General features: G+C 28.3%; 2 protein-coding genes across 3 annotated transcripts in view; both read left to right on the forward strand.

The window, feature by feature from the left end:
- LOC113377202 (ran-binding protein 9) overlaps window positions 1-8,808 on the forward strand; it is a 92,211-nt gene extending 83,403 nt beyond the window's left edge. The window contains exons 2-13 of one of the 2 annotated variants that reach the window (XM_026617458.1): window positions 2,051-2,215; window positions 2,412-2,602; window positions 3,652-3,833; window positions 3,944-4,056; window positions 4,126-4,277; window positions 4,357-4,504; window positions 4,726-4,869; window positions 4,947-5,087; window positions 5,965-6,173; window positions 7,487-7,598; window positions 7,663-7,837; window positions 8,185-8,808. In XM_026617458.1, the coding sequence (XP_026473243.1) occupies window positions 2,051-2,215; window positions 2,412-2,602; window positions 3,652-3,833; window positions 3,944-4,056; window positions 4,126-4,277; window positions 4,357-4,504; window positions 4,726-4,869; window positions 4,947-5,087; window positions 5,965-6,173; window positions 7,487-7,598; window positions 7,663-7,805 (1,700 nt within the window). In that variant the 3' untranslated portion in view covers window positions 7,806-7,837; window positions 8,185-8,808. The remainder of the gene's footprint in view (window positions 1-2,050; window positions 2,216-2,411; window positions 2,603-3,651; window positions 3,834-3,943; window positions 4,057-4,125; window positions 4,278-4,356; window positions 4,505-4,725; window positions 4,870-4,946; window positions 5,088-5,964; window positions 6,174-7,486; window positions 7,599-7,662; window positions 7,838-8,184) is intronic. The other variant, XM_026617474.1, reaches the window with a different exon arrangement.
- A 2,280-nt stretch (window positions 8,809-11,088) lies between these two features.
- LOC113364027 (guanine nucleotide-binding protein G(o) subunit alpha) overlaps window positions 11,089-14,567 on the forward strand; it is a gene marked incomplete in the record, with an annotated part of 295,478 nt that continues 291,999 nt past the window's right edge. The window contains 1 exon segment of the mRNA XM_026606489.1: window positions 11,089-11,342.

Consider the following 14,567-nt stretch of genomic DNA (forward strand, 5'->3'; position numbering starts at 1 on the left):
TTTTCCGTTCATTAAAAGAATTAATCTTATTTTCGTCGCTTTTGTTCTATGCCTCTGAATTAGTAATTGATATCGTCTTTAGTCTTTTTTGCGCGTTTTCTTATTTTATTAATTGGCTGCGCGATTTATCAATTTTTTATATTTTTACAAATTCGGTTGAAAACTTGTTCCTATAATGAAAAATTTTCATATTTTTTATAAATGTCTATTAACCTTCAAACTACATTTGAAATATTATTAGCCACATATTATTTGCTTGGCCATAAATAATCATTATTAGCTTCTCTGTTCGGTATACTTATTTTTTGGTTCAGCAGTCTTTTTCGCGTTTATATATTTCTAATTTTTTTTAATATCAGAGATAATAAATTATGAGAGACGAAAATCTTTTCCCATTATATGCTACTGTGTTTATGTTCTAATCTAATTTATGGTGTATTAATACTGTTCTAATATTCTATGTTTTTTTAATTTATATTAAGTGTAAATATAACAAATAGTTTTGTTCCCATTTTGCGTTCCCCAAACCGTACATTGCATATTAAAATATTAATGAATCAGAACTGAAATGAAATTGGTTTTATCACAATAGTTTCTAACATTTGCGTTAATCGTAATCGCTGATGCAATTTAATAGAAAAACGAGTTTTTCTTGCAATACTAATTAATAACGGCGTTTACTAATTACTTCATATTTACCCACTTTTAGAAGTACTGTACTGTTTGGAAAAGGTTGGAATTGGAAAATAATCCTGATTAATATTCATCAGCGGCCTTCATTGACTATGTTTTAACTAATAAGTTGTTCGTATAAAAAATTTGTGCTTCAAAGTACTAAATATGATTTGTATGATTTGAATCTTCAAAATTCTGCACACAATTAATACTCATTTATTTCGTATTTCATCAAGCAGGAGGTGCAATAAATAATTCATTACATGCATCATAGCTCATTCGATCAGAATATGTTAATATAATTTCAAATTCCATGCGATGTTTCTCGATTGCTACATTTCCATAAAATATTTTTCATAGACGATTTCTTACGGGAATGATCTCATTTGAATTCTTATAAATCTGTTATTCAATCAAATATTGAAATTGAATGACGTACCTAATTTTTATTTTCATAATATTAACTCTCTCTGTTATTTATAGTGCAGTTTTAAACAAACAATGTGAATACTTGTGTATTTCCATTTATTATATGGTATTGGATAATTATAAACTTGGTGATAATTGAATATGATCTGTAAATAACATACTAATTTACTATTAATTGGAGATATTAAAGTAAGAATAAACTTAATGTATATTTGTAATAGAGACAAATATAACTTATAATGTATGAATATATTATATGTGTGTGTGTATTTGTTTGTGCGTGTCTATGTATATATGTGTATGTGAAGAAAATGCATTTATGCACCCAGACTGGTCTTTTATCTGGGTATGCCAGGTAATACTGCCTGGGTATAATCCGCTTACCTTTTGCCTCTGATCCTCAGGAAAAACCGCTGTTGGGCATTACTTCGTGGGGGGAGGATCTAGAATGCTATTATCTCGCTCTGAAATTATACTTATATTCTAATTATTACCATTCGTTCTTCTTCTTTCCGAAGATCGCTGGTTTATTAGCACTTCGGTTACAAATGTGACTATGACGTTATACGCAACCTTCCTATATGTGTGTATATGTATGTATTTATATGTGTATGTGTATATAACATCTGTATATGTTTCTGTATATATAGATTCTTTGCCCAATATCATAGTATTTTCACTGTATATATATGAGTATCACAAAATTGTGGGAGCTTTTATAGAGACAATAGAGTCGGTGATTAATTTAAAAGGTCATTCGAATTAATGGCTTTAGTTGAAAAGCGTTGAAACTTTTAATCAGAAGTTTTACGTCCTGGAATTTGCACTGACAAAAGCATATGTTATACTTATATATTGTGAATAAGAAATCTTTAAACACCCCCATTGCTCGTGAACACTCGAAGCTATTCTATTATTTGAAGTATCTTTCTTTAATATGGCACAGGTCACGGCAAAACGCACAAGGATGCAGCTAGTGTGCGGGCGACGCACCCTATTCCGGCCGCCTGCGGTCTCTACTACTTCGAGGTCCGTATCGTCTCGAAGGGCCGTGATGGGTACATGGGAATCGGGCTATCGGCATCTGGTGTCAACATGAATCGGCTACCTGGTAAGTGGAAATTGACCTATAATTCTTAAATTAGATTTGGGCTCATCAAGAATAATATTTAATATTTCTTACAATTTCATTTTTTTCAGCCTAAAGATTTTCGATAGAATATAGATAATAGTTTAAAATAAAAAAATTCACACTTAGATTTTTTCTGATCAATTTTATTAAGTAGTTCCATTTGCCTCTTTTTCAGGATGGGATAAACATTCTTATGGATATCATGGCGACGATGGAAATTCTTTCTGCTCATCGGGAACTGGACAAACTTACGGACCTACGTTTACTACTGGAGATGTTATTGGATGTGGTGTGAACCTTGTTGATAATACCTGCTTTTATACGAAGAACGGACACGACCTAGGCATTGCTTTTCGAGATCTTCCGGTAATTTTTAATCTTTTATTAATCTTTTATTAAAAATAATTTATATTAACTATAATTACTTACAAACTATAAAATATACTAATATATATTTTAGTGATACAGATTACAAATTGAAACATTATTAGTCAATCACTGAAATTCATTAAATTATTTTTGTTTATTACACAAAAATACAATATGTACATTGACCAAATATTAAACAGTTATATACAAAAATAACCAATAACTTTGGTTTATAGCTTAAATTTTGATCATCTTTTAACTATCACCGGGATTATAAAATATTACTAATGAAATATATTTACAATTAAAAACTAAGTATACATTAGAATGGGTATTAAAACATCAGTATGTTTTTACCCAGTTTGTAAAATCTTAAACTAAAATGATTTAAAATTAATTAGATCTTTATCGGAGATCATTATTGAGATACTCAACCATAAATAAAAAAAAATGTTTATCCAATTTTGTAAATTTGTAAAACAAACTACATAACTACTTAAAGTATTAAAATTTAAATTAAATATATTCAGAAAATGGAATGTAATATTATTAAATAAATGCTTTAAATAAAGTTAGGCGAATTTTAATGGTTAGTTATCGTAAATTGCTTTATAAAAAACTGAAGACATTATTTATGTAAAATTTTCTATTAGTTATCAACATGTTTCAATTAAATTCAGATAATTCATTATATTACTTTGACGAACATAAATATGATAACCATAAATATGATACAATTTATTGGAGTAAAAAATTACTAGAAGTAAAAATTTATTACTTGCGATGTCGCGATGATTATTCTTATTCATTTTTTTTATTATACGTATATAATATTTTAACAAAACAAAGTAGTTTCAAGAACTTTGATCGTTGACAATAAAAAATGCTTAATAAAAATACAGGTGTAATTTGAGGTGTAATTTGAGCATTCCTTGAACTCATCCTATATTTTATAAAAACGAAAGTTTTATTTCATGGCAGATATTTAAAGGCATTTCAAATAAAATCGGTTCTCGTTTCAGTAACATTGGTTATTTCAATTTTAGCCAAACCTTTACCCGACCGTCGGCCTACAAACACCTGGAGAAGTAGTAGATGCTAATTTTGGACAATCACCTTTTGTTTTTGATATTGAAGATATGCTACAAGCGTTGAGAGCAAGGACGAGAGTAGCTATAAATGAATATATTACACCACAAGCCTCAGAATGGCAGGATATATTACACAAGTAATTGAATAGTATATATTTCAATATTTTTATCAGCTAATATATTGGATAAGATTATCATATAATCAACAAATATTATAAGTTAGTTAATAAGTTAAAACGTTTTTTAGAATGGTGTCTTCATATCTTGTTCATCATGGTTATTGTTCTACAGCAGAAGCTTTTGCACAAAGTACAGGGCAAGCTTTTGATGAAGAAGTAACATCAATAAAAACTAGACAAAGTACTGATAGATTTTTTATTGTGAAATAACATATAAGAATTTTTCTTTATTCTTTGTTTGTTGTTGCAGGAATATTAAAATTAGTTCTAGCTGGTAGAATGGGTGAAGCCATAGAAAGTACAATAAGACATTATCCAGGTTTATTAGAAAGAAATCCAGATTTATTATTTATGCTTAAGTGTCGTCAATTTATAGAAATGGTTAATGGTTCAGATTCAGAAGTAAGTATGCTAAGATAAAATTGAGTGGTTATTATAACATAATTTTATTGCTGTATTTAACTTTGTTGAATGTATTCAGGTTTGCCCTACTCGTATGGGCCGCGGCAGCAGTTTTCCTATAGTACCCCCTTCCTTAGTCCGACCTTTATCTCCGCGTTCTCCGAGTCCTGTACAAACATCGGTCATACAATCTACAAAAAATTATAATACAACTAAATCTAGAAATGGTAAGTATTGCTATTTATTAGCACAGAACTTTAGAATCTATCATCTGTAAGCTTTCTATAATGTTCTCATAACTAATAGATTATTTGTGAAATAGATACATCTATTATTAAAGTACATAATATTTATTAACAATAACATTTTAAAGTCACAATTAAATAGTTTGTGGTTATATTTAATTTTTTTTCCTTTTTTTTAATATTTATGCAATTCTGGTTCAAAGGTACGACAGTAGAAGAACTTAATCAAAATAATTTAAATGGTAGCGGGCCTCCATTCAAAGTAAATTCACCAGTATCTAATTCAAATAATGATGATAGTGATGTAGAAATGGATGGTACAAATGGTCATGGTGTTCTTAGTAATGGTATATATTCATAAATATATTAGGCATTAAAGAACCTTGATTTTGGATTTTGTCAAGATTATATTAATTTTTTACAGGTTCAAATACAAATTCTACAACAAATGGATATCAAAATGGTAATCAAGTATCACAAAATGGAGTTCAAAATGGCACGACAAAACCTGTAATACCTCCCAGAATAATAGAATCAACAATAGAAGACGATGGTGAAGATATGGGTATGTGATATTTAATGCTTTTAAAAAAAGAAATATTACATTATGTTCTGCTAAAGAATATTTGAGCACTCAATACATTGTTTGTAATAGATTTATTTATAGTTTGATTAACAATATTTTAATTTAGTTTTATACATATTTATTTGTACATCATTGTTCCAATCATCACAATCTCACTGTTGATCGATAAATGCCAACTTTCCTTTCCTTTTTCCGTCCATCACTATACATACCATGGCTGCGCACTTTACATACCATGGCTGCGCACTTTTTTTATATTTCTCTTACTTATCTAGACTTCACTTCAATTTCGACCAATGTCATATTGATGATTTTCTTAATTTTTCTCTAATTGCATCATTTTCAAACATGCTAATTCAGAAGTTGATTGATTAATTAACTAATATCCCTTGTTTATTAATTTCAAAATACAATTAAAATAGTATTGTGTATATTTACATGTTTATATATATATATATATATATATATATATATGTAATGCTATGGATTACATGCTCAAATCCATTTTACTGCACATTGATTTAAGTATGTGCATATTAACATTTATGTAATCGTAACATCATCGATAGTAATAAAAACTATATGTCCACTGCACAATAGCATAAAAATCATTTATTTTTCTAACATTGAATAATGTTTTTACTTGATTTTGATTTTGGTTTTAATTTATATATAATTTTTATCAATAAAATCTACTTCTTATAAGTTTCTTCATCATTGATTTAATATATTCCAAGCACTATAGAAATTTTGACTTTTATCTCTCAATCTTCTATTTGTACTTGCGCCATGTGTGTGTTTTGTATATAGTGAAGCAAAAACGACATGTTTTTGTATACATGAATCCCCCTAACAGGTTTGTGGCAACCACATTTCACATTGCTTTCCTCCGAACGAACAGAAATCTCCGACAACGGCGGCGTCGTGGGGCTCCGTCAAGTTTGCGGAGGACACAAAGGGGGCGTAGAGAGAATGCTCGAATTCGGCAGGGAACTTAGCCAATTATCACACAAGTTACAAAGGGATAATCCTACAGCGTCGAGGCATAATCAAAAAATGCTAGAGGTAAATATTTAATTAGAAAATTTCAACTTTTTATGGTAGTACCGCACCAATTATGTGTAACATAATTTTATTAGTTCATACTATGTTAAATCTACTTTAAAAGCAGAATCTTATAAGAATGTACACTATTACACAACTGTGTTATATGCAAATATATACATACTACACAAATGTATAATATAATATATAATATAATATTAGTATACAGTCATCTTTTCAATGTCTGTACCAATGCAAACATGATTGTTTTAAGTAAAACAAGTAGTTTTACAATTCCATCAGTGTAACTATGAATCAATTATCGTTGCTATGCCAAATATGTGATCAATATACAGTGGTACCCCGACTTATGAGCGACCTGGTATACGAGTGTTTCGAAATACGAGCCGCCAAAGGAGCGATTCGTTGCTGCGGCATATGAGCAAAATCGGAGATACTAGCTATGGGCGAGTAAGAGTTTTCGAGAAAGATTTTGATGGCAAAATAGGACATGAAAAAGTTTGTCAGTTGTTGCAATGATTTTCCTAGCATAGAAATAATTTGATTGTTTTATGATAGTAAATTATTTGGCAGTTAGTCATTTCATATATGTATTGACATTAATTGTGTAGTATCAATTTACACATGTGAATATATCAAGGATTATTTTATCGTTTTGAAATTTTAACTATACATTAATAGTGATTGTACAGTTATATATATTGGGTTTTAACAATGATATATGTTGGATTTGCGTTTTTTTGTTTTTTTATGCATTTACAAACAATTTATTTAAATTTGTAGCCATGGGTCCAACAAAAAATTTGATAATAGTATGGATGTACGAGCGTAACACATCATAGATATGCATAGGGTTTAAACAGAAGGATTTGATAAAGGGTATAATTCCTAAGAACATCACAATAATTTAACAGCAGCTTTTTAAACACTAAAATTTTATGGATAAAAATCACTCCGAAAAAGTTGCAACACTTTGAACTTGGGGGTTGTTTAACGAAACATGTCTAACTCATTTCCGCAATATCAAGAATGGATAGGAAAAAACAATAATAAATAGCAAAATTTTGTTTGATATAAAAAACTTAACAAAAACCAAAGCACTGGAACGAATTATTGGCATTTCAAGGTATTTCTATGGCAAAAAATGCTTTGAGATACGAGGGATTAGACATACAGGAGCATGGTTTCGAAATGAATTGATCTCGTATATCAGGGTACCACTGTATTGTAATATATTTATTTTAATTTTTTTGTATTTTGTTTTATACTTTCAATCTGCAAAATTTGGTAATTAATTATTTGTTTTGATTTAGGATGCATTTAGTTTATTAGCCTATTCAAATCCATGGGCCAGTCCTTTAGGTTGGCAACTAAGCCCATCACGACGAGAACCTGTTTGTGCAGCCCTAAACTCTGCAATTTTAGGTAAATTTTAACACAAAAATTGACTGACATTCTTGTTAATTAATAACCATTTTATTTTTATTAGAATCTATGGACCTGCCTTGGAGCCCTCCCTTAGAAGTTGCCACGAGTCATGCTTGGAACTTGCTACAACTTATGGCTAAAACCGGTTTGGGTTCTTGCGCCTTTGCGAGTGTAGAAGAACTGCTGGATCAGTCTCGACACTGACACTGTACGTTGTGACTCTGATAATAAACCAGGTAATTTGCTTATGCATCATTTATTAGTTTGTATTAAATAATATTGTAGAATATTTTTATCCACAAATTTTATGTGGACAGATTGTACTAATTACTATGTTCTGTAATTATTTTATTACTTTAAAGTACCTAATTAAAACAAAATGAATTTGAAAGTTTATGAAAAATTTTGATTTGCACTATGAAGCCTTTCTTTATATTATTTGTGAACCTGTAATTGAAATAAAATTATGACTAGTAATTGTCATTTCAACGTAATCATTTCGTTCTCCACAATAAACTTATTTAAGCTCATTTCGAGGTGCTTATAAATAACTTGCATGTTTCTAACTTGTCTTTTATTGCAGATCTCCACTAAAACAGGCAGGATAATTTAATAGTATTGTCTGTTTACAAGCCAAAGCTAAACAAGATGAATAGCAATTTCAGATTACCAATATTATCTCAAACCGTACATACATTCTTAAGCAAGGGCAATGAAATTCTGTTTGTGATATAAAACAAAACTTGATATTTATTGGATAGCAATTGTAGAATTTTAAAATTGCATTCGAGAATCTAGTTTTCTTTGTTCTTTTATTACATTTGGACCTTTAATAGTATCTTAAATATATACATATGTATCTTATATGTATGTATATGCAATATATGTTGTAAGCAGAAGATATTTTAAGTTTTATAATAATTTTTATACATATATTTATATATGTTTGTAAATAATATTAAAGATTAACATATATAAATATATGATATATAATAAGTGCAGTTAAGTTTTGTTTGAATGCGTGAGAGAAAGTGAATTTAGATATAAAATGCCTTTTGAAAAAACGTTACGTTTTTGGCCAATTATAGAATGATTTTATTGAATTTGTATTTCTGGATGAAATATTTCTGTAAACACATTTTATTGTCTATGTACATATCTTCAAGCTTCTAGTATGTGTCAGATTGAAAATATTTTAAGTTATTGATGGGAAAGTAAAGCTATATGTAGAAATTGAATGTGTTTCTACAATATTAACATTGAAATGTATGTTTATAATATTATTTACTTCTAAAAAATATGAATATATCAAATTCGAAATTTAATTTAAGAATGAATGAAAATCTAATTTCTCCCATCACTAATTTATACAATAGTATAAGGAATGAGTTTACGAGTATATATTTAAATATATAGAGCACATTATTATAGACTAGTTTATCCTCTTGGCTTTTCGCATGTACATGTGATACTTTATGATCTTGGCAGTTGTATTTGTTGTACTCTTGTACAACATAAATTTTGCTAGTGTTGTGAAAAACAATCTATATACAAAATCGTTAATTACTTTTGTTCCGAAATATTTACAAAGATCAGTTTTATGTTTTTTGAACTAACTCAACAGATTCTGTAATATAGTTGTGGAAAACAGAAAACATGCAATAAAGTCTGCACACCTCTGGAAGTTGGCATAGGCTATAGTCATTGAAATACATCTTACATTATAACTAATACTGCCACCTAATTATTAACATCAAGTGTACTTTAGAATGTCTTACAAGATATAGAATGTTGGATTGATTAGAATTTTCTTTATTTCATTAAAATATGTACGTTTGATCAATATTTTGAAGATCAGATTATAGGGGCAATTAGAAAGCCTTCAGAAATTCTACACAGCCAATAACGTTATGACCAGATATAAATTCGTTAAAACATCACCCGCCATATAACTCTCGACGTAATTTTAATTGTCTACCTGTAAATAAAAATTATAATTTCTTTTATGGTTTTGAAGCCTTTGTTATTTATAAATAAATTAGTATATAGTTATATCGACGGATATTCAGAAAAATATGTAGATGACAAAAAATATGAGAAAAAAATTATGTTTTTATACAATATTATATTATATATAAAAATATTTAATTATTAGAGATAATCGATTTTATGAATTAATTCTATATATTAGTCTTAATCTCAGATTTTATTTGCATTAATAATATGATGCATCCTTTGCTCAATTATGGATCATATTGATTTTTGCATCTAAATTCTCATGTAAATAAGTGTTTGATACAAAAATATAAATATATCAAAAATATTGAAGTATTTTATTAAATCATATGTCAATGTTTCAAAATTATTATGTTCATTGTTGCAAATTTCTTAGCTTTTCAATATGATGGGGGGACGTAAGAAATCTTAGTTTTATATAACATTTGAAGGAATGGAAAGAAAGAAGTGAGCTACATTTTGAGTTACATAATTTAAATCAAAAGTTATAATTCATACATTGAAATAATGAATACATTAAAGTTCAATTCGAGTTCTAAATTTTACAAGGTGATCATTAAACTTATTATAGTTTCAATAGACTGATACTATAACAATTTTAAGCGGAAAATATCTAAAGGCACAACTCATTATATAAGTATATATATTTATATATATATATATATATATATATATATTATATATATATATATATATATATATATATATATATATATATATATATTCTCTATTTTATTTACAATTGTCCAGTTAAGTACATTTAAAAATTTGTGTAATTTACAATAGTCGGCCATATAGGGACATGTTGGAAGGACAACTCAATTGTTGTTTTCCCATTCGTTATAATATTAACAATATTTTATTGATAATTATATAATCTTAACTATTTACTTATAAAATAATTTCTCATAAATAATGACTAAGTTATTTCAATTTATTATCAGGAGAGTTGATGACTTCCAGTGGCGCTTTTCTTTTCAACCTTCTTTGATAATTCTATGTTATCAAGGAGTTTGCTAGTAAATTTGAGTGACTGATGAGCTTGTTTCTATATTTATGTGCTTTTTTTGTTATTACATCATTTATGGTAGGTGTGTTTGTGTCGAGATGAATTAGCAAGTTCAGGATATATTTTGGTGTTCCTAAGGCCATTTTCAAAAATTTGTTCTGAAGTTTCTGTTATTTCTATATTAGTCTTATGAGCAATGCCCCACAATTGTATTCCATAGCACTCATTATATATGATAATAAATATATAATATATATATATATAATAAATTATATAAATAATATAAATATATTTCATTTCTATTGCATGCAACACTTTTAAAAAATAACATAATTTTAAATTTTGTAAATTCATATTTACCGCTCTTTTGCACGTTGCCGAACGTGACCAACATACACATACAACTTCACACCTGTCGATAAAATAGAGCTCAGGGCGCGGCCGATGCAGAACCCAACGAGACTTATCTGTCAAAAACGGTAGTAGTATTATTTAAATAATCCAGGAAAAGTGCCATAGTTTTTAAAATTAATTATTTAATCTGTTTCTGTGAAAATGTGTAAATATATAATTACTGTAGACAAATGTGATATAATTTAAATTTGAACAATTTGTGCAAGTGTTGTGCTAACCCGGTGTAATAGCTCACAGGATTGAATAAATGTATTGATTTTTTGGTTTCATCAAACGAATTGAGGTTTTTTAGACATTGCAAAGTACGTAAACCATATTCTAATTAGAAATACCATAGTTAAATAATTTTTCACATGCTAGCAATGTATTATTGTGCAAAATATTATTTTTATATGTATAATTTGGCTAGGGGTGTTGTTTCTTGAGCCCTCATTTCCATGCCCCATTTCGTATGTCAGAATGTGTGTTAAAATTATTAGTCATAACATCGAGGTCATTATTTATTTATCGATTACTTTTTAATAAACTAAATTCTTTTATGATGCCATGTCAAATTAAAAAACAAGGCCCTGTTTCTATATTTTCATAACTATTTAGCACTTTATCACGCTTTTCTCGTAAGAGTATGTGTCGCTTAAATAAGTTTCCGAGCATAAAAAATGAATTATAAGTTATGGAATACCGAATTGATTTAGTATTATTAAAATAAATTGAATTAATATTTATATATTAAATACATATTCTACAATAACTTTAATTTGTTCATATACAACGCGTTAATGACAATTTCAATAGACTTACCAAATTTGTCTATATTGTTTATTTTATATAACATTTTAAAACCGTGTGCTGTTAATGGGTCAATTAATAATTGACATAGATTATTCATACCGGAAAATCCATATTCTCATATTCATATTCGCTGGTTTACAATTTATTACAAGTTTTGTATGTTCACAGTTCATTTTTGATGTATTTATTTTCACAATCATATAGATTAGATATCATTCGAAAAATATTACATATCATTTATAACTCTTATTGGATTTATGAAATGTTTGTGATGTTACTGACTGACAATATTGTTTATTCAATTTTTAACTCATCTCTTTCTTAAATAATTTTTTGTACAGGTACTGATTTTTAAATGAGTCCAATCTAGTTTCTTCTTCTAAAATTGTACAGTATAGTGATTCCTGGTTCTGGTCTTTTTTTTACTTATTTGACTTTGTCTGCTCATGAATATACCTTAAAATTGTCTTTCCAGCTTGTGAAATACAGTTCTATTATTCTTCAATAACATTCCAATAACGCGATTTTATCATCAAACTAGCGTGCTGCATGGCATTTTTTACTTTTTTATTAGATCTTCAAAACTGCTGAACCTGCTTTCCCAAAAATGTTATCAGTTCTTCATTTCGTCAATGCAAATAAATTGTTTTTTAAATCATTTAAAACCTCAATTGCCTTTTTTACTGTTTGCCCCGTATCTTCGAAACGGTTGGACATGCCGTAGCCAAAAAATAATCAGCACATCCCCTTATTAATAGCAATCGAATGTTTTTTGAATCATTCGAATCGGTTGAAAATTTGTATCCGCAGACACACACATACATCCATTTTTTCCAAGGTATGCCAAAATTACGTTTCAAAAACCTTTGAAACGTAAAAATAAATAAAAATTTTCATCTTCGATTTTTTTGCTATTACTATAGCTTACCCTACGGGAAGTTAATTATGCATATATATCTTAGCTTTTCTTAAGTGTATTTTCTTTATTTCTTTCGTTTTCTTTACTAACATCACATAGGAATTGAAATTGTATATCTAAAAAATATATGATATTATTTCCATATACATATATATTTCTAAGTTGTAAGTACTATAATATTTTTATTAAAAAAGAACTGGTTCAATGGTATGACTATTATGTGATTAAATTTTTTTTTTATTTATTCTATTTCAAGCTAAAAAATTGATTCGGCGCCCCAGAAACTAAACAGCCGAAATGTGTTTATTTTCTCGGGAATCTACGTCACGTTTTAGCATAACAAAACCACCTCACTTTAAATTTCAGAGCACAAGAAACATTAAATAAATTCATCTTCAATTTATCTAACATTAACAGATATGATATTTTTTTGGATGTCGTGTATGTAGATTCTTGTGTATGTTAATTAAACAATTTACATAACAATTATTTGTACATTAGGATTTGTAAAACAAACCGACAATAAGCAGATAATGACTTATACACTCTGAAAGCATCGTTGTTTCGGCTTCGAATTCGAGTTTTAAATCATTTTAGTTACTGGGGAAAGTAATAATTTATATACTTATGAAATAAATTCTTATTGGAGTGATGATTTCTAATGTTCAGTTAAGGGGGCGTCCATTAATCACGTGAGCTAGATTTTAAGGATTTTAAATCTCCCCCCCTTGGTGATACGTGGTGATATTCAAAATTACCCCCCCTCCCCCTCCAAACATCACGTGTATTTTTAGTTGCGTGAAAAAACTAAAGTTTTTGATTTTTTTTTTGAGAATTCTGATTTCTTTTTAAAAAAATCAGTTAAAAAATAAATACACGTGATATCTTACCATACCCCTCTCTCCGCCCACGTGATATTTCGTGATTTTTTGTCAAACCCCCCCTCCCCCTAAAAACACCACGTGATTAATGAACGCCCCCTAATAGTAGCTGCAACTCATATTTTAAAGAATATTTCAAAATTTATTTTTTAATTATTTGGAGGTTTATATATAAGTTTTGTAAATGAATTCTTTTTGAAACCGAAAACCGAACTTTTTGCTAATATTTATAAACGCTACATACTTCGAAATCGTTTTCGTGCAGCATATTCATTAAATCATCAAATTTCTGTGAAGTAGTTAATTTTCAATAATTATTATTGCTAAATTATTCAGTCCGCAATCACACATGAAATAAATATTTTATTATGTATATCATACATGCTAAAAACAATTTTTGCAATAGGGTAGAGCGGGGCACAAGAGTACAATTTGACTTTGAGCAATTAAATTGTGAAGACCAAACCAATTATATCACAACAAATAACACATAACAAACAAGTTATCTGACTATGTTCAGTAAAACTTCCAGCTAATTGTTGTAATGTTTTTTCCAAAAATTGTCCTTTTTACTGTCCTTCATACATGCTAAAAACAATATTTGCAATAGGGTAGAGCGGAGCACAAAAGTCCAATTTGATTTTAAGCAATGATATCGTAAAAACCAAACCAATTATATCACAACAAATAACACATAACAAACAACTATCTGACTATTTTCAGTAAAACTTCCAGCTTATTGTTGTAATGTTTTTTGATTTTTTTCGAAAAATTGTCACTTGGTCCTTTTTACCCCATAGGCGGGATACAAAGGAATGGCCATGGGTCAAACAGGTTCAATGTCTTATTTTTAATTTTAAAGGGTTTTTGCGAAATAAAAGCTTCATTATTAAATCAATGCAAAATATAAGTTTCATTGGTACATTTTTGACAGA

The sequence above is a fragment of the Ctenocephalides felis genome, unplaced genomic scaffold, assembly GCF_003426905.1.
Source record: "Ctenocephalides felis isolate EL2017-DRISC unplaced genomic scaffold, ASM342690v1 CF-g0.4_SCAFFOLD_00845, whole genome shotgun sequence".
Taxonomy (NCBI): Eukaryota; Metazoa; Arthropoda; class Insecta; order Siphonaptera; family Pulicidae; genus Ctenocephalides; species Ctenocephalides felis.